Here is a 21,150-nt window from a genome sequence, read left to right as displayed (position 1 = left end):
GAGAGAGGAGGAAACAGGTTTTCTGCTGAGCAGACCCTGATGTGGGGCTCTATCCCAGGATCCTGGGGTCATGACCTGAGCCGAAGGCAGAGGCTTTAACTGACTGAGCCATCAAGGCACACCCCCCTGCTTTATTTTTAATATCAAAAATAGTTCTTAGTAAGCATTCAATAAATATTTTATAATTGAATACTGTACACTATAGATACCTTTCTAGTGTTTTAAAAAGAACTTCCACATTCTTTAGATAATTTAACCCATACAAGGATTTAAATAGAACTAGCCTTCATAGAAGAACAATTCTGAGGTACCGGTAATATAGCCATTGTTTCTACAACAATCTCCCCAAAAATAGTGGAGTGTAAACTGTATAGTTAGATTTGAGTTTGAGTCCAAGATCGTTTGTAAGGTACTGATGTTCTCAGTTACCTTATTTGTAAAAGAGATATAATGATGCCTTTTTTTTTTTTTTTTAAAGTAATCTGCCCAACGTGGGGCTTGAATTCCCACTGCAAGATCAAGAGTCACATGCTCCACCGACGGAGCCCGGCAAGCTCCCCCTTATAATGCCTTTCTTGAGGGATTCTAGTTCAAACTAAATTTGACACTGTGAGCAGAGGATTTAGTACCATTACCATTAGCCTTGCAATTACAGTAGTGCTCCCTTATCTGCAGGGCTCACTTTCCAAGATCCTCAGTAGATGCCTAAAACTGCAGATAGTACTGAACACTTAAATATATTGTGTTTTTTTCCTATACGTACATAACTATGATAAAATTTAATTTATAAATTAGGCACAGTAAGAGATTGACAATGATAACTAATAATGAAAGAACAATTAGAGCAAGATATTGTAATAAAACTCATGTGAATGTGGTTTCTTTTTTTGTTTGTTTTTTTGTTTTTAAAGATTTTATTTATTTGACAGAGAGAGAGATCACAAGTAGGCAGAGAGGCAGGCAGAGAGAGAGGGGAAGCAGACTCTGCTGAGCAGAGAGCCTGATGCGGGGCTCGATCCCAGGACCCTGAGACCATGATCTGAGCCGAAGGCAGAGGCTTAACCCACTGAGCCACATAGGCGCCCCCTGAATGTGGTTTCTTAAAACATCTTGTACTGTACTCACCCTTCTTGATAATAGAGGCCTATGTGATAAAATGTCTGCATGATGAGATGAAGTAAGGTGAATGACGTAGGCATTGTGATGTAGCATTAGGCCACTACTGACCTGACCTGACAATACTGGACCAGGGCTGAACGTGGGTAACAAACCATGGAGTATGGATAAGGTGGGTGGTTGGGGGGAGGTGGTGGTGGATACTGTTGTGTTAATTGGATGGCAGTCAATTGATGAAGCAGCCCAGAGGATGTACCACTCATAACTGGTTCCTGTCTCCTAGAGCATCATAGACAAGGATTAATTTTTCTTTCCACTTACTTAGCAAATATTAATTCAGTACTACTACATGCCAAGGAATGTTTAATACTTAGAAATACTGGAATGTGTTGAAGAAACTCTCTCCTCTTGGAGCTTACAGTTTAGCAAAGGAATCAGACATTACACTATGAATTATAGTTCTGAAATAGACTACATAGAAGTTCAGGTTGCTGTGCATGAATATAGCAACAACAATAGTGATGGTAATAGAAGTACCTAACATATAGCTCTTGTTACAAGCCTGTCGCTGTTCTAAGATCTTCCTCTGTTAACTCATGTAATCCTCATTACACCCCTGAGGTGGGTACTGTTATTATCCCACTCTACACTTGAGGAAATCGAGGTCAGACTGGCCACATTGTAACTGCCAAAGCCATATTGCTAATAAACGGCAGAACTAGGATTTATTTATTTTCAAAGTATGTATGTATTTATTTATTTAGAGAGCGTGCAAGCAGGCTTCATATCCAGTGCAGAGTGTAGTGAGGGGCTCAGTCTCAACCCCAAGATCATGACCTGAGCCAAAACCAAGAGTTGACACTGAACCGACTGACTGAGCCACCGGGACATCCAGGCAAAGCTAGTATTAAAACCTGGCCTCAGAGGTCACATTCTTTAGTACTTCGTAGTACTGGTGACCTAACCCAAGGAAGGGCTGTTGGGGAGACTTCTTGAGGAAGAGATACTTGAACTGAAATCAGAGAGTAAAAAAAACAGTTGAAAGTTGAAGTAAGGGAAAGCATGAAAAAGTTCTGGGTAGCGTACAACATGACTTGTTAGAGGACCAGAGAAGGGTCCAGAGAGCCACAGATGGAGGGAAGAGTAAGTAAATGAAGAAATCTGGTGAGAGGCAGGTGCCTCTAAGACAGAGGCATAGGAGTTACAAACGTATTTGAAATCAGAATGGCATGCTGGGTCCTGTGCTTTAGCGACACAGGCTACTGGGAGGACTGTCCTTCAGACGGATGAAGACAGTGCCCGCCATTTTCCCAGGACTTCTCTCCCAGTTAAACCTCCCATTTGCCTTCCCCTTTCTTACATGCTTTGGTTCCCGGACCTTGATGCACACCATCGTTGGAACCGTTTATAGAACTTTGGAATCATTTGGATTGTGTTTAATAGTCATTTCCCCCCAAGGTTCAAGCACTGTCTTCCTGTTGGCCCTGACAATCATAGCCAGCACCCAGGCTCTGACGCCCACTCACTACCTCACCAAGGCAGATGTGGAGAGACTGAAAGCCTCACTGGATCGCCCTTTCACAAGTTTGGAATCTGCTTTCTACTCTATCGTGGGACTCAGCAGCCTAGGTGCCCAGGTGCCAGATGTAAAGGTAGGCTACTTTTGTCTTGGTCTCATCCCTTAACTATGGTCCCTGTGTGTATTTGAGAACTCTTGCTCATTTGAGGATGACCCAAGGCTAATATATAAATACTTAGTTTAGTCTGACAGATGTTCTTCTCTTTTAATGCCTAATGTATGTTTGGGGCCATGCCAGGTGTTTTAGTAGAATATAAAGAAGAGCAAGTCTTAGAAACTTTACTTTTTATTAGCTTAAATTTTGCCTGTAGAATCTATTGATATAGTTCTGAGTGAGACTGTATAGTACCACATATACTTGTTAGGTGCCCTGTATGTGTGACTTATAAATAATAAAGGAGTTCAAGATGGGGGTGTTCATTTTTACTAAACACTGACAGTCACTGTATCAGGCAGTTTTAATATACTCTTTGGACCTTTGATTAGGAAAAGCATCACAACTAAAACGTTTCCTGGATTTAGGAAAAGGTTCAGTCTTTTTTTTTTTTTTTTTAGAAATTTTATCTATTCATTTGAGAGAGAGAGTGTGAGTGCACACAAGCAGTGGGGAGGGGCAGAGGGAGAGGGAGAAGCAGACTTCCTGCTGAGCAGGGAGCCTGATGTGGGGTTCCCTCCCAGGGCCTTGAGATCATGACCTGAGCTGAAGGCAGATGCTTAACTGACTGAGCCACCCAGGAGTCCTGGAAAATGTTCAATCTTAAGTGAATTTACATTTTATTCATTACAGTAGCATGGACAGCTAGGGCAAAGAAGTTAAGGCCAGGTTTCCTATATAAGCCTTGTGTGTTAGTTTTCTTTTCTTTTTTTTGTAAAGATTTATTTATTTATTTTAGAGAGCGAGAACGTGAGTGGGGGAAGGGGCAGAGGGAGAGAATCTCAAGTAGACTCCTGTTAAGTGTAGAGCCCATCACTGGGCTCAATCTCTGAGCTGTGGGATCAAAGACCCTGGGATCAAAATCATGAATTGGCCACTTAACTGAGCCACTCAGGTGCCCCTGTGTATTAGTTTTCTATGGCTGCATAACAAGTGACCATACATTTAGTTATTTAAAATAGCACTCATTTATTAGCTAATGGTTCTGTGGTCAGAAGTCCAGGGAGGCTTGGCAGGGCTCCCTAGTTAGTGTCTCAGAAGGTCAGAATGATGGTGTCGAGCAGACTGAGTTCATATCTGGAGGTTCTGGGGAAGAATCTGCTTCAGTCTCTTGTTCAGGTGGTTAACAGAATGCCTGCAGTTCCTTGTGGTTGTAAGTTTGAGATCTCTGTTTTCTTGTGGGCTGTCAGCCAAAGGCTGCTCTCTGTTCCTCATGGCCACCCACTTTTTTTTCTTATGTTGTCCCCTCCCCATTTAAATCAGTAATGACATACTGAGTTCTTACTCTTCAATTCTCTGACCTCTTCTGCTACCAATAGAAGAAAACTCTGCTTTTAAATACTTTTTTCATCTGTATCAGTTTGCATCTCCCCTCTTCCACCCCCAACCAATATCTTTTATTTGTAGAACAAGCCAGATCATTTATCCTGGAGAAGATCCACATTCTGCCTTTGATTAATAGCATCCTCATGCTCTTTGTTTGTGGACTTTTAAAGTTTTTTAAAAAATTTATTTGAAAGAGAGAAAGAGCATGATCTGGGGGAAGGGGCAGAGGGAGAGGGAGAAGCACTCGCCCCACTCAGCAGGGAGCCCAATGTGGAGCTCATCCCAGGACCCCAGCATCATGACCTGAGCTGAAGGCAGACACTTAGCCTCCTGAGCCATCTAGGTGCCCCTCATGCTGTTTTTGAACATACTTCCTATCTTCTATAGTCCTATAAACTGATGGTTAGCTCTTTTTTTTTTTTTAAGATTTTATTTATTTACTTGACAAAGATCACAAGTAGGCAGAGAGGCAGAGAAAGCGAGAGATAGAGAGAGAGAGGGAAGCAGGCTCACCGCCGAGCAGAGAGCCCGATGCGGGGCTCGATCCCAGGACCCTGAGATCATGACCTGAGCCGAAGGCAGAGGCTTAACCCACTGAGCCACCCAGGCGCCCCTGATGGTTAGCTCTTGAAGCTTAATTAGATTCAGGTCAGTTTTCTTGGCAGAAGTATTTTGTAGGTGGTGATGTGTACTTCGTGTCATTGGTGCATGATATCTGGTTATTTCACTTTTAGTTATGATAAAGTAGGATGAATAGATTTGGGTATTGTTAGATTAACCTATCTCTTGTAAACAGTGTACAGTAGGGACTTGGTTTTTTGTTTTTTGTTATCATCCAGTCTGACAATCTCTATCTTTTAATTGGGGAGTTTAGTTTATTGATGTAACTATACTGTTGGGTTGAAGTCTACTATCTTGTTATTTGTTTTTTATTTGTCTGACTATTTTTTTCCTCCTTCTTTCCTGTCTTAGATTGAATAATTTTTTATTATTTTGTTTGATATCTCCTGTTGGTTTTAGCTCTACTTATTTTTTTAGTAGTTGCTCTAGAGATTGTAACATGCATTTGAATTTATCACAGTGTACTTTGAATCCTTACTTTACCATGTCACAGTAATGAAAGCACCTTATAAGAGTATATTTCTATTTAAATTCCCATCATTTCACACTTTTTACTTTCTTTTAAGTATCACAACCTTATACTGTCTGTTGTCCAGTATCTTCATATATTTTTTCAGTTTTATAGTTATTTATGGGAGGAGGGTAAGTTCAATACCTTTAATTCTGTCATGGCCAGAACTGGTTGCCCCAGGTAATGTTTTGCAATCCATGGCAGTTGCTATTCTTTCTTTTCTTTTTCTTTTTTGAAGTGTAGTTGACATAGAATAACAGTTGTTACTATTTTTGATGCCCAGAATGTCCCATTTTGACGAGTGGGCCGTAATGTCTTTCTGTGTGTGTTTTTTGTTTGTTTTTATGTGATAAAATGTCTTAGGCTTAGTTTTACATTTCCTGTTCCAGACTAGAATCAGTAATTGCTACTGATTTGTTGAATGCCTTGTATATGCTGGGTACAGTGGTTATGTTAACTTGAGTTAATTGTCTTAATTCTATGTGGTCAGAAATATTATCCTGTAATAGAGGAGGAAATGGAAGCTCAGAGTGGTTAATAATTTGCCCGATATCTGCCAGCCATCATCTGAATACCATATGGCAGAACTGTTGACAAACTATGGCCTCCAGAGTCAAATCCAGCTTAAAGCCCGTTTTTGTAAATAAAGTTTTATTGAAACATAGCCAAGCCCACTCACTTATATATTGATTGTGGCTGCTTTTGCACTTTGGTGCTAGAGTCGACTAGTTACTTAAGAGACTGGCCCCCAAAACCTAAAACATTTACTCTGTGGTCCTTTGCAGAAAATTTGCTAACCCTTACTGTGCTATGATGCTTTGTGAGGTCCACACTCATTCAGGTTTCTTCCTGATAGTTGTTTCTTGTTTCTGCCTGCTGTTTCCTTCCCGTGTTTGACTATATTAAGGAAACGGACTTTTCCTTGTGATTGCCCTGTTATAAATCCTGTAAGAATGTACCTTCTTAGTAAAATTAGTTTCACTCCAAAGAGTGCAAGCATCAGTGCTAGTGAACCCAAGTTTGTTTTTAAAGATTTTATTTGTTTATTGGAGAGAGAGAGAGTGCAGAGCAGGTGAGTGAGAGAGAGAGCGAGCAAGCGAGCGAAAGAGTAAGAGAGGGCATGAGCCTGGACAGGGGAGAGAGAGAGGCAAATTCCCCACTTAGCAGGGAGCCTGATGTGGGCTCGATCCCAGGCTCCTGGGATCATGACCTGAGCGGAAGGCAGATGCTTACCTGACAGCCACCCAGGCACCCCTTGCCCAAGTTTTTGATTCTGGTTCCATTTCTCTGTAAAAGGGGAGATATGATGCCTTCCTCACTGGATCATTATAAAGATAAAGGGAAATCATATTATGCCAAGTAAGTGATTGGACCCCAAAAGGCCCTTTAAGTGGTAGTTATTATCATCACCATTATTTAAAAAGTTTTGCCTCTATTTATAGTCTATTCACGTGAGTTCAGATAATGCCTGGCGCAGAGACTGAAATGTACAGGAGGCTGCAGTGTCTGTGGGGGGGGGGGGGCACCTGGCGAAGAGAGAAAACTGGGAGACACAGAGTAGAGCAGCCTTGACTCATAGAGGTTTTATATGGTGAGGTATAAGAGATAAAATTGGAATATTAGGTCAAGGTTGAATTTTGGTGGATTTGAATGCAGGAAGAGCGGTTTCTACTGGTCATTTTCAAGCTTCCATGAACTGTAGGATTCAGTTCCATGAACTGTAGATTCAGGAGGGATCATGGAGGAGTGAGCCGCTCTCACATTAGTTAGAACAATACCTTTTTCTCTGTCTTCATGATTGGGAGTTCCATGGATTTAGGTTGAACACATACTCCTAGAGGTATCCCCGCGGATGTCCTGAATTTGAAGAGACATTGATCAGGGCTGAAGATACAGACTGAAGCTATCCAGACAACTGCACACTACACTGTGGTCAGGGTATTGCATGATTGCATGATTGGGCCAGCTGTGGCTTTAGGTTTATAAAACAGATTTTAAAGTCAGACTTCACAACCGAGTGACATGTGCAGCTTACTGAACTTTCCAGAATCTGTTTTTCTCATCTGTAAGATAGAGATAATAATACTAATAGTCCGCTCACAGGTGATGCGTGTTAGGGTAGTTAGCATGGTGCTGGCATATCGTGAGTATGTACTAGTTTTAGCTCTCAGCTCTTCTCTATAGTAATAAGGGTTATTGTACATTGATTGACATTTTTCCTCAAACTGTCCTCCCCACTGCTTGATGTGTAATAAACACAGGGTGTTCAACAAATAGTTGTTGAATGAATTGTAAACATTAGCATATTAGAAAGGCAAGCTCTCAGATGTGCCTGTTGATTAGAAAATAAATGGGCGAATCACATACTTCACTCTTAAGTCGCTTATGGAGCGTGCTGTGGTGATTGTGTAATGTTTGTGTTATAAGCAATGGAAGGAAGAGAGTTGTATGGAAGTTTCAAGTGATCGAATTGCCTTATTGGATGTGCACACTAAACAAATCCATGGAGGACAGTCTCCATTACTACCACTTCTGTGTGGTGGAACGTGTCCTGCTCCGTTGTTGCTTTCAGCTGAGCAGAGGGAACTCCGGTCCTGCTAGGGGCACTGAACTGGTTGTTCTCACAGATAGGTTCTCAGGGGAGATTTTGGTTATTCTACCACAGAGATTTTAGCAGCAAAACCAAGAGGAATGGGGCTTAATTAGAAGATGAGGATAGAAAGCAGTTCTAGGAACAGCAGAGTGTGGGATGAGAGTTGATTTTAGGTGTTATGAAGAGTGAACATCTTTCATTTTAATAGTCAGGTACTGTACACGTGTATTTAAAAACCATAAGCACATGAGAATGGTGATTTTATAGATATATTGCTTAGCTTTCTGCAAGATTTAAGAACAGTGGTGGGAGTTTTGTATTCATTATACTGAAAGTTTGAAGTAAATAGGATATATACTATGGCAAAAATTGTGATGTAGTATTCGAGCGACTGCAATCTGTGAACTTTAGGCGCTGTAACAGGTTGTCAATGATACACTTTCCCTGTTGGTAAAACGGGGTGGTGAACCCCTTACAGGGTTGTTGTGAGGACTAAATGAGATGATAAGGATAAAGTGCTTAGCTCAGTGCCTGGTACCTGGTGAGTGCTTAGGAAGGTCAGTATATTGTACCATTCAACAAGGGCTGAGTATGTGCCGAGGGCCAGGTACTCAGCTGGTTGCTGGGCATAGGAGGCAGTCAGACATTTCTTCCAGCAGTAGTTATTTATGGAGTACCTCTGTGTGCCAGACATTATGCTAAGTGCAGAGAAGACAGCAGCTCATTATCTAGTGAAAGGCAGGGGCCATGATAGTGAGACCAGGTACTCCGTGCAAAGGGACACCTAGTGTGTGGAGAGTCCCAGACACACGTGTGTGAGAGTCCAGCAGAGGGAGCAGTGCTCACCCTGTCCCAAGGAAGCTCACTATAAGCCCCGGCCTTGTGCAGGGGGTTGTGGTCTGTATTGGCTATGGCACAGTTTAGTCAGTCACTCAGTAGATACTTAGTGAATTTCTGCTCTGTGCTAGGCGCTGGGGATTCAGTGTTGAACAGTGAGAGAGAGCCTCTGCCCTCTTGGAATGTATAGTCCAATAGTGGAGTTTGGCATTGGTCATATAATCAAATAGATGTATGAATATTTGTAACAATGCTAAATTTTATGAAGGTGAGATAGATGGTGTTATAAATAGGGGACTTTGACCTGGTCAGGGATGGCTTTCCCAAAGAAATCTCTGAACCTAAATCTCACTCTGTATCCTCCTAAGTTACAGCATCTTGAGGGCAGGGACTGTATTCATTTTATTTGTCGTGCCTCTCCAGGGCCTAGAGTAGCACCTGGTAGGCACTCAAATAAATAAATAATTTAATTGTCTGTCAAATAAATAAATAAAATCTTAAAAAAAAAAAAAGAGTAGTTGGGAGATATTAATGGAGGAAATAAGTGAAGGAAGGTATAGTTGATCTGAGTTCTGAAGGGAAAGTAGAAGTTAACCAGGAGACAGGGGAGGGAAGGAACTTCAGGCAGTGGGAATGGCAGGCGCAAAGGTCCTGTGCAGGCAGGGAGCAGATTACATTTGCGAGACTGAGAGGAGGCAGCATGTGGAGTGGACCATGAGAGAGAGAGAGGGAAGAGTGGAGCTTGGGGGGAAAGTGGGGGCTAAATCTCAGTGCCTTCGCAGCCACAGGAAAATGTTTGCTTTTTCCTAAAGAGCAGTTGATTTTAAGCAGCAATTATCAGGATCCATTTTCATTTTGGAGAGGTTTCTCTCCTGTTCTGTAGAGGACAGACTTTGGCAGGGGAATATGGAGCAGGACTGAATGCAGAAACGGTACAAAAGATAACACCCAGACTTCCAACTTCTGCTGCACAAGTGGGTGGTTGGGCCATTCTGTAAGATAGAAACACAGAAGGAGAATTAGGTTTGTGTGGGCAGGATCATGGGTTTGGTCTTAAACATGTTGAGCTTGAAGTGCTTTTGAGTTATTTCAGTGGCCATTGAGAGAAGTCTGACCCGGGAGTACAGCTCTGAGACGGTCTGCGCAGGGGTTCTGTAGAAGCCATGGGAATGAATGAGATTGCCTTGGGAGAGAGAGAATGGATGAGAAGTGGGCCGAGGAGTTTAAAAACTCCAGTGTTGAATGGTCAGGTAGAAGAGGATGAAACTAAGGAGCAGCTGGACAAGAGCCAGGAGAGTGCAGGGGAATCCTGGAGGGGAAGGGAGGGAATATTTCAGGATGAAGATGTGATCAGTTCTGTCCATTGTTGAGGGAGGGAGCTTTTCCAATTTGGAGATTCACTGGTAGAGAAAGAAGGTAGTAGGTTGGGGGGGTGGGGTGTGGGGAGAAGGATCAAGGAAAGCTTATTTTAAAAGAAGTCTTGAGGTTTTTTTTTTTTAATATTTTATTTATTTATTTATTTGTCAGAGAGAGAGAGCATGCGCACACACACCCGGGTGAGAACACACAAGTGGGCAGAGTGGCAGGCAGAGGCCTAGAGAGAAGTAGGTTCCTTGCTGAGCAAGGAGCCCGATGCTGGACTTGATCCCAGGACCCTGGGATCATGACCTGAGCTGAAGGCAGTGGCATAACCGACTGAGCCACCCAGGTGTCCCTGGAGTTTTGTTAGTATGTCTCCCTTGAAAGGGAGAAGTTGAACTGACAAGGTGAATGGGCTTCCAGATGGAGAGAAGAGCCTGTACTAAACCTGGAGGCTTAACTGTGCTTGTTGGGTGTTGGGGGGCAGTGGGTTGGTTTTCCGGGGCAGCTGGAGCAGAGGCGTGGGGAGAAGGGTGGTAAGAAGTGCATATGAAAAAGGTGGGCCCAGTTACAAAGGCCCTATTGTGGGGGCTCTCGTCTGGGTATGCTTCGACAGCACGATGCCATAACAGAGTCTGGCGAGAATACAGAGCGTGGTGTGAGAGAGTAGTTGGGAGGGATGCCTGGGTGGCTCAGTGGGTTAAACCTCTGCCTTCGGCTCAGGTCATGATCTCAGGATCCTGGGATTGAGCCCCGCATCAGGCTCTCTGCTCATCAGGGAGCCTCCTTCCTCCTCTCTCTCTGCCTGCCTCTCTGCCTACTTGTGATCTCTGTCTGTCAAATAAATAAATAAAATCTTAAAAAAAAAAAAAAAAGAGTAGTTGGGAGATATTAATGGAGGAAATAAGGGAGAGGTAAGCGTAGCTGGGAGATTTTGCTGTCTTTTCTTGGCTCCTGATTCTGTTCGGGGAACTGGAGGGAAGCATGGGTAGAGAAAAGCACTGATGTACTTTTAGACGTTTAGATAATTGGAGTCTCAACAGAGGGCACAGAAAGGTGGATTTGGGGGGTGATTTGCAGACGTCAGTTGGGAAGATGAATCTGGAATGGGGACAGCTGAAGTCAAAGTTAGAGTGGCCAGCTGAGGCCTCAGCCCTGGGTGGGCTTACTGAGCCTCCAGGGTGTGTCTCCTGGGGCCTTCTCTCCCTTCTGCTGCTGCTTTTAAAACCAAATTGACATTGGGAGCTTGGAAGCCACTGACTGCTTGTACTGTTTACCTTCATTTGCCCGGGTGAAGATTTAGAATTGGCATGTTACTGGTTTTCTACCAGCACAAATCAGAGGTTGTACAGCTCAGACAGTGGAGCCAGGCTGCCTGGGTTTGAATTCTAGCTCCTCCATTAAGAGCTGAGTGACCTTGGATAAGTCACTCTGGCTCTCTGATGCCTCAGTTTTCTTGTCTATAAACTTAAGATAATAGGAGGACCTAATGCATAATGAGAATGCACATAAAGCACTTAGAACAGCGTTGACACATTTTAGGTCCTCAAAAAGGGGTAGCAATGGCCATAATCCCTGTTTGGGGTCTCAGATGCTGTTATTCTATCGTTGAAGCACCAGATGGCGACAAAGCACATGTCTTAAGCTTACCCAGGGTCTGCTGAGGGATTCCTTGTTTTCTTTAAACCCCTAATTTGTGCAGTGTGAAGTATTCCTTTCTTTGATCTTTCTTTCCTTTCTTTCTTTCTTCTTTTAAGATTTTATTTATTTATTTGTCAGAGAGAGAGAGAAAGAGAGCACAAGCATGGGGAGCAGAGGGGAGAGGGAGAACAGGCTCCTTGCTGAGTAGGGAGCCTTCCAATGCGGGACTTGATCCCAGGACCCTGGGATCATGACTCAAGCTGAAGGCATACACTTAACCGTCCGAGTCATCTAGGTGTCCCTCTTTGGTTTCTTTCAAACTTTTGGTTGAAACTCATTTGTTTTGAGACTGCTATTTAAATTTTACTCATAAAATTAAAAAATAGGTTTTTGGTTAGAGTAGCACATGTACACAGTTAAACATCAGATAATACAGCACAGCAGTTAGTAGAAAGCAGGAACCTATTACATACATGGCCCACCTTGCCCTAGACCCTGTCCTACTCAGAAGCACCCACTTTTAACTATTTCGTTGCCATTTAATTATGAATAGGTAGATTTTATGTTACCTCAGCCAGAATATTTAGTGATAGAACTATTAAATAATAGGTCTTTGAGTTTGATACAGTAAGAATAGTATCCGTTTTATAATGTGCCTCCTTTGTGGCAGACGCTGTGATTGGGGTTCATCAAAGTCTTTGCTCTTAGGTAAGTGGTTGTAAGGGGAGGTAGTTAGTGCCATATGGTAAGTGCTTTGGGGGAGCACTCTGGAGGGAAGGCACCTGGCCTAACTTGAATGAGCAGAGATGCGGATAGGAGCTGGTTTGGCAGAGGTAGGGACGACGGACACATGCTTCCAGCGGTGGGAATAGCTGAGATCCATCAGTTCAGGGACCTTGTCCCTGTGTCTTTGGGTCACCACAGTAGGCAGGAGGGCAAGATTTGGGAATTCGAGGTGGGTGGTGTAGTGATAAAGCTGGCACTGAAAATGAATGTCAGTTGTGAGGGCATTTTATGCTGTATCAGAAACTTGGAATCTTGTTCTGAGGATAATAAGGAACTACCCAAAGGTTTTGACAGCAAAGTAACATGGTTGCATTTGTATTTTGTCAAAGATTACCCTTGAGCGGTCAGTATGCAGAATGGACTATGTGATTTGAGACCAGTTAGGAGATGATTGTAACAATCTAGGTGAGAGATGACAAGTGCCTGAAATAAGGCAGTGAGAGAGGCCAGAGGGTGGGGATTAGGTTTGAAAAATGAGAAGGGAGGTAAGCTCACTAGGCCTGTAGGGTAAGGGAAAAGTCAAGAATGATTCCTAGGTTTCTGCCTCAGGTAGTTGGGTACATGGTGATGCCTATACATAAGCTGGAAAGCCCATATGAACAAATGGAAGGTTTCAAGCTCATTTTAGATGTGTTAAACCTGACTTAGCTTTGGAGACATCTTAGTGGAGACCCCAGTACATTTAGAATCAGAGGAGACACTTAGCTTTGTCACCTTCACCAGGTAACTTACTACTCCGAGCCTCAGTTTCTTTTTCTGTTAAATGGGAATGATAATATCTACCATAGGGTTCTTAGGTGTTCATTAAAAGGAAGAACATCATAAACTTCCAGCACAGATTATGGCCAGAGCAGGTGGTCAGTGGAAGTGGTTTCTTTCCTTTTTTTCTAGGGTTTGGAAGGACTAAAGTACTTGAGGTTTGTTGCTTTTGGCATGAACTCAGCAGTTTTGTGTAATACAATGTCCTATGGAAAATACCAACTTAAAACATGAACTCTTGCATAGCTCATATTTTAAGCCATCACAGATTGCTTAGAATTTTGTCATCAAAAAGCATGTATACTTTCCCAGTCTCTGTGTATATCACCACTTACCACTGACTTTCCACCCCTATTTAGAAAGCGTGCACCTTCATTAAGTCAAACCTTGATCCAGGCAATGTGGATTCCCTTTTCTATGCTGCCCAGTCCAGCCAGGCCCTCTCGGGGTGCGTGGTGAGTCTAGCTTCTACTTTTATATTTACTTTTAAACCATAAAATGTTTTTTTAAAGAGGGAGGGTTGTGTCAGATTAATTTTTTTTTTTAACAATGAGCATCCATTAGTGTGGGTGGAAGTTCCATTCTTTTGATTTTATTTTTCTCAAGAAAATGGAGTTTACTTTTTCCCCATGTCTTCACTTTTTGTGCTTTTTAAATAACTTTCTCCTATTTGCCTCTCTTCTGGGAAACCTTGATTTTTCTTTCCATCTTCCTTGAATGTTTAAAAATGTTCAAAGTAAAGGAAGAGTGCCCCTCATACCAGAGTTCTGGAAATCCAATTTATCGAACAGAGGGGACCCATATAAGTAGACCAGTGACTTGCCAGAATCTTTTCAAAGTCGTGCGGCATTCCTACAGACACTGAATTCTGGCGTCTGAGGAGCCGAGCGGGAAAGATCGTGCGCCGCCGGGTGGTGTGACTTGGGCGGTCCCTCCCCGTGTTGTTTGCCACAGACTCCAGCACCTGTTCTAAAACTGTGTTTGCCAATCCTTTCTTAGATCTCTATTTCAAATGAGACCAAAGATCTGCTCCTGGCAGCTGTCAGCGAAGACTCATCTGTTACCCAAATCTACCATGCTGTGGCCGCCCTCAGCGGCTTTGGCCTTCCCTTGGCTTCCCAAGAAGCACTCAGCGCCCTTACCGCTCGCCTCAGCAAGGAGGAGACCGTGTTAGCGTAAGTTGTTGTGTCGAGTGCGTCTCAGGCTTCATTTGTGGTGGAGACTGTTCACCCACTGGCTCAGCAAGTCTTTTCTGGACACCTCGTATGAGCCATGGGCTCTGCCGAGCACCGCAGATACGGGTATTGAACTGAGGCAGGCAAGATCCCTGTCCTGATGGGCTCACCTGGACACCGTGTTCTTCACAACACTGAGGCAGAGCATGAACTCACTGCCCTCAAAAGACAGAATTGCTTTTGAGGTGAGAGGCTGCAGCCAGGGTTAGGAGATGACTGAGGGAGTGTGATGCCAGCGAGCCATGTACGTCCTGTTGAGCACGGTGAGCTGTTGGCACTGGGGGCTTTGCACCGGAAGAGGGCTTACGGGATCCCTTGAAGTTGTGAGACAGCATCTGGTGGGAGACATGGGTGCTCAGAGCGGGGAGCATTCTAGGAATCAGACTCTACTACTCTGCAAAAGGCTTGGGTGAAGGAGAAGCACCTTATAGGAAAAGAACTCAGCAATTTTCCTCTTCGTTTCAAACATAAATGTTGTAACTGACTTGAGGAGGTTGACCAAACTTGAGAGTAACAGTATATGTAGTTTTCTCCTTTAACACCGAAACTCCTCATTTAAAACGGTCTATGTATTTTTTTGTTTGTTTGTGTCCCCCCTTCATTTGCAACCCCCCAAAAAGGGTGGAGCATGTCTGGCCTCTTGTTAATTATTTAGCAAGAGTTTGGGGACACTGATTCCCTGTTGCAGAATAGTTCAGTTGTTTCCCAGCTTTTTGCACATTGGGGTGGGATTGTTTTGGCTAAGTAAGATCAAAATGTTTCTAAACTGGAAGCTTTGTTAAGGACAGGGCTCCTAGTCAGTTACATTCTCTGTGTCATTTATACCCTATTCATTTTCATATGGTCAGTCATCAGTGACTTTGGGGCTACTTTTCCTAAGGCTGATGTTTTGTATACATTTTGCCCAGTACTTGACCCTGCTGTCCTTCAGTTTTAGGTCACATTATTTTGGTCTCTCATAATCTCTTGGGGAAGATCCCCAAGGATCCCCAGTGAGATCCCTAGTCTCGTGTCATGATTTCACTGTCAGTGCCTCAATCTGATGCCACCTTCTACAACAGAATCTTTTCCATTTCCCTCCAAGCAAAAAAGAAAGTCATCATCCTCAAAATCCCAGAACAGGAAAAAATACAGAGAGAGTATATCCATTTTGGAGTTAGTTAGCTAGTTAATTAGTTAATATGAATAGCAACTCTGTTCCTTACTTGCTGTGTGACTTTGGGTTAGTTAGCCTCCCTGAGCCTCATCTGTAAAAGGTGGACCAATAATCCTTACATCGTAGAATAGTGACAGGATTAAATGAGATAATGCATGTGAAGAATCTCGTGCAGTGCCTGGTTCTTAGTGGGCATACAACGAAAGCTCCTCCCCCTCTTAAGCACTTCTTTCCTACGTCCCTTTCTTAGGAAGCTGGTTACTTCCTTGGTTGTACTGTAGTCATTTCTATATTAGATTGTAAACTTCTTTATTTATGGGACTCACACATTGGTGCTTGGTAGGTACCCCACAAAGAGTGAGTAAAGGCTGAAACTGTACTTTGATGTTTCTAGTCTCTTGAAGAAAGCCTGCAGGTAGAAAGAGCACATGCTTGGGATTGAAAGAACTGTGTTCAGATCCAAATCCTTCTACTTAATACCTCTGCAACCATGAGCAGGCTGTTTAATTGCCCTACACCTCAGTGTTTTCATGTGTAAAATGGGGACAGTGATAGTTTTCTCCTAGGATTATTGTGAAGATCAAACTAGCAGGATGCCTTGTATGCCTTGTATAACATTACTACCAACTTGCCCTTGCCCTGTTTAAGGAAATCCGATATAAATTAGGACTTCTAAATGGGCCTTCTGCATTTAAGTGGACTTATTCTAGGATATGAATGTTCGGAAACTTGTCTAGAATGGAGAAAAAAACCTGCAGGTTTGAATGAACCATCTGAAAAGATGCCATTGTGGTCTCTCATAACCCAATTTCTTTTAAAGCATCTGCTGTATATTAGCAAGATAAGATCAGCTTTCTTAGGGTTTGAATACAGTATTCCAGAGGGAAAGAAATTACCGACTGGAGAGTAAGTAATTAAAGCCAGTGACAAAACTTTTCAAAAGCTAAGTGGATTAATTTTATTCTTAAAAACTTCTGAAGTTGTTACCAGCATGACATTCACTCGTTCTAAAGAGAAAAACGATATCTTAATTGAAAAGTTCTTTCCTGGCTGTCTTAGCAGCCTTTTGTGGGCTCAGCATTTATCACGGGCAGATGTGGGATTTTTATCTTGTTTGGAAGTTCAGATTTCATTTTCTCTAGTGCATTTTAACAACAAGCTTCCCATAGGAGACTTTGAATGTTTGGGGCTTCCCTGCCCACGAACTGTAACTGCTCTGTTTTCTAGCTTGTCACCTTAGTGGGATTAGTTTTCCACAGAGGGAATCTAAATGGTTATGATCTCAATGGAAGCAGACAGATTCTCTCTCCATTCCCCATCATGATGACTTAATGAACAAGTGGTGGTTTTACAGAAAAGCCCTGTCACCTCTTGGGAAATAAGGGATCGTTCTGGGGTTGAGCAGCTTTTGCTTAACCACTGGGGGTCCTCTGCTTTCTCCATTCCATCCGGAAAACCACCATTTCTATTTTCCAAGTTATCTGCACTAAGAGAGAAGAATCTAATTAAAAAAAATCTTAGGTGTGTGCACCTACCACATTCTACCTGTAAAGTTTATCTTACAGAAATATATTCATCAGTGGGTGCAGCTACATGAACAAGCCATAAAAAGGATGACGTACTGATTACATGCCACAACAAAGTGAGCCTTGAACACATGAGGCGAAGGGAAAGGAGCCAGACGCAGGTTACATAGTGTATGATCCCATTTATATGAGTTGTCCAGAGTAGGTAAATCCATAGACCCAGATGCAGATTGGGGGTTCCAGGAGCTGTGCCCATTAAGCTAGGAAGAAGCTGCTCAATGGCTTCAGGGTTTTCTTTTGAAAACAGAAACATTTTGGAACTACACGGAGGTGGTGAGATAGATACATACTAAATACCACTGCAGGGTGCCTGGGTGGCTCAGTGGGTTAAGCCACTGCCTTCGGCTCAGGTCATGATCTCAGGGTCCTGGGATCGAGTCCCGCATCGGGCTCTCTGCTCAGCAGGGAGCCTGCTTCCTCCTCTCTCTCTCTGCCTGCCTCTCTGCCTACTTGTGATCTCTCTCTGTCAAATAAATGAATAAAATCTTTAAAAAAAAAAAAAAATACCACTGCATTGTTCACTTTTCAAATGGTTAATTTTCTTTTTTTTTTCTTTTTAAAGATTTTATTTATTTATTTGACAGACAGAGATCACAATTAGTCAGAGAGGCAAGCAGAGAGAGAGGAGGAAGCAGGCTCCCTGCTGAGCAGAGAGCCCAATGTGGGGCTCGATCCCAGGACCCTGGGATCATGACCTGAGCAGAAGGCAGAGGCTTTAACCCACTGAGTCACCCAGGAGCCCCTCAAATGGTTAATTTTCTGATGTAAATTTCAGTTCAATTTAAAAATAGACCAGTGAATGAGGCTTGGTGCAGCACTGTATGACATGGTACAACAAAAATGTGTGTCCACAAGAGAGTCAAGGAGTAAACTGTGGTACATCCAAGCAGTAGAGTACTATGTACTGGTTCATAAGAGTGACAGATGTCTATATGTACTGATACTGAAAGACATACACATCATATTATTAAGTTAATAAGTTGGAAAAGGCTTATCTTTAGGGTAGGTGTTAAAGGAATTTTATTTTTGACAAATACATGCTTTTATAATCAGGAATAAGTGGTAGGGAAAGAAAAAGAGAATAAATTCTGGATTCAGAACCAAATTTCTTTTATCTTATTTAATGCCTGAAGGGTGAGTGATTTTCAGGTCTCCCAGCAGGGCGAGGATGGAATGAGTATTGGAGCAGTCAGCACGTGTCTAGTGACAGTTTCCTGTTCATAGCACGTGGATCTGGATTCAGAAAAGTTGCTCCAAATTCTACCCAACAGTCTGCAAATGTGGATTCCATAATATTTCTTTGATCATAGAGTGAGAAAAGTGGAAAGTTTCCAGGCAGCTAAGTTCTGCCTAGCACAGTGCTTTGTGCAACTCGGAGCTGCCAGATACCCTCGATCCGCTTGGATTCTGTTCTCCCGAAGGAGCCGAACTCTTCTAAACCTAAGCGGGTCTTATTCAGTGTTTGGTATGCGAAGCCACTAGGAACAAAATGGATTTCCAGAAAGGGTGAACTTGCTCTCTGTCTCTTCTCTAAGTGCCCACATTTACTAAGTGCCCACAGTACTTACTTCAGGTCATGTTGCCTGGATTGCCTTTTCCTGCTGTTAGGATCTTTGTAATGTAGCAGCCTTTCCCAACTGGATTGTAATTAAGCTCCTTAACAGCTGAGACAGTCTTATACTTCTTAAGAACAGGAGAGGGATATTCCTGAAAGCATCACATTTCGAGCAGGAGTGAGCAGGTGAATGGAGGTAAGACTTGACATTCACTTTTATCTTCCAGAACAGTCCAGGCTCTGCAGACGGCATCCCACCTGTCCCAGCATGCTGACTTGAGGAGCATCGTGGAGGAGATTGAGGTGTGAATTTTATTTCGCCAAATGAATTTCCCAACTCCTGTCTTTGAAACCTTTTAAAAGAGTCTTGCAGATAGACATGCATGGCTTATTTTGGCCAGTAATGTTTCTTTTCACACCCATGCCACACTTCCATTCTTTGTATGAGAGCAATATGTCCTGGGGGATATTCACTAGGGTAGGATAGTTACACCGTCCATTAGGTAACAGTTTACTTTGCCAGCCCTTTGTCAGTACGGGTTCATAGTCCACAGATTTTAGAGCCTAACAAACCTGAAATTTAGGCATTTTTTTCTGCTACTTAGTTCTTTGTAATCTCGGACAAATTATTTCATGTCTGAGCCACGATTCCTTATATGGTGTTGTAAGAACAAGTGAGGTTCTAAAGTACCTGATTCCCTCTTGTGGACGACATAGTCCGTGATGACAGGCAGTCCACCCGGTGTCCTCACTGGGTGCCCCACAGGCATGTTTGCTGCCTTATCTTGTTGCCCAGGAGAGGAGCATGTCTCTGTCCATCCTTTAGAGCACTGAATGAGAAAGAGCAGTACTCTGCTATGTAGATTGTATCCAGACAGATGGCTGTGGAATCCACCTGTGTCCTGATGCTTCTTGGGAACCCTGCAGCCTGGGGTACTCAGTGCCCTGACTCAGGGGCTTGGGCTTGAGTACCAGGGGTCAGGGAAGGGGGCGCTCCCAGGGCTGCGGAGGACACTGTCTCTCCAGGTGCCTGTGTAGTACACTTTATTCTCTACTTCAGCATCTTGTTTGACAGAGTACTCCAGATTTAATGTGTTTCTCCAGATTTAGAGATTTAGAGTGAAATTTCTCAAAACTGCCTGAACGGGGTGACTGTGGTTTGCATATCTCCTTGGGTGATCACTTGACTTCCAGCCTGCTTCCATTTTGTTGTGACAGGATCTTGTTGCTCGCCTTGATGAACTGGGAGGTGTGTATCTCCAGTTTGAAGAAGGACTGGAAACCACAGCCTTATTTGTGGCTGCCACCTACAAGCTCATGGACCACGTGGGCACGGAGCCATCCATTAAGGAGGTACCTGACCATTCTCGGGCATGAAACCCAAAGGGGTTGTTGACTTCATCTGCTAAGAACAGTTTTTTTCAGAGGGAATGTTGAGTTGGGCTTGGTGTGTAGTCACATGGTGTCTTGGGTTAGGCATTGAAAATGAGAAACAGATGTAATGCCTATCCTCAAGAAACTGGTTATCTGTGGAATAGACATGTAAATGGTGTCACACTTAACTTATTTTATTGTTTTTGTCTTATAACACTTTATAGTTTAGAAAGCATTTTTATGTGTGGCTCATTTGATCGCCATAGGAAATCTGAGTAATATGCTCAGTCAGACTTGGTCCCTCTGTAGAATGACAGCGTGACACATGTGGGGACACACAGATAATAGGTAGTAGCGATGCCCCCAAACCAGGTCTCCCCATGCTGCGGGCTCTCTCTTTCCCACATGATGGGTGGTAGATCTCCAGCCTTGTTACATTTGCTTTAAATTGGGGAGGGTATGTCATGAGGTGGTGACAAGAAGGCCACATGATTACACTAGTTTCACCTCTCTGTCTTCTGGTACTCCTTACTGCTTGTTTCTTGAGTGATTTCCACGTCGGTGGCCCAGGCAAACCCTCCTCCTTGAGAAGTGCCCTGTTCTCCCTTCCACCTCATCTTTGGCAATGGCTAAATCTTAATTAATCTTTGCTGATTGATATAGTTATCTGAGAGGCATGTGTGTCTACCAGACATCTACCAAGACTTAATTCTTTTTTCTTTTCTTTGTGGGTCCCCCCTCCCCAAGAGGAGCTCATTAACCTGAAAGAACCTTTGGTTGGAATGTGTGTGGGAAGTCTTTTTGAGCCGGACCCTCTTTGTACCCCTTGTTTGTGAGCAGGCCACCAACCCTCGAGCTAAAGGATTTAAAAGACAAGCTGCTGCTGTTTTAATTTTAGGAGGAGAGATTCGGGTTCCAAGTTAGAACTTCAATTTCTTTCATGCATTTTGAGTTTTGTGCTG

The 21,150-nt window shown here is 43.1% G+C and overlaps 1 protein-coding gene across 2 annotated transcripts in view; it reads left to right on the top strand.

Moving 5' to 3' along the window:
• RPN2 (ribophorin II) overlaps positions 1 to 21,150 on the top strand; it is a 55,644-nt gene that overhangs the window by 2,499 nt on the left and 31,995 nt on the right. For both annotated transcript variants that reach the window (XM_059133281.1, XM_059133280.1), the window contains exons 2-6: positions 2,575 to 2,768; positions 13,642 to 13,737; positions 14,282 to 14,457; positions 19,042 to 19,117; positions 20,033 to 20,167. In XM_059133281.1, coding sequence (XP_058989264.1) covers positions 2,575 to 2,768; positions 13,642 to 13,737; positions 14,282 to 14,457; positions 19,042 to 19,117; positions 20,033 to 20,167 — 677 coding nt within the window. The remainder of the gene's footprint in view (positions 1 to 2,574; positions 2,769 to 13,641; positions 13,738 to 14,281; positions 14,458 to 19,041; positions 19,118 to 20,032; positions 20,168 to 21,150) is intronic.

This window comes from Mustela lutreola, chromosome 9 (assembly GCF_030435805.1).
Source record: "Mustela lutreola isolate mMusLut2 chromosome 9, mMusLut2.pri, whole genome shotgun sequence".
In the NCBI taxonomy this organism is placed as follows: Eukaryota; Metazoa; Chordata; class Mammalia; order Carnivora; family Mustelidae; genus Mustela; species Mustela lutreola.
This window is presented reverse-complemented; position numbering and strand designations above follow the sequence as displayed.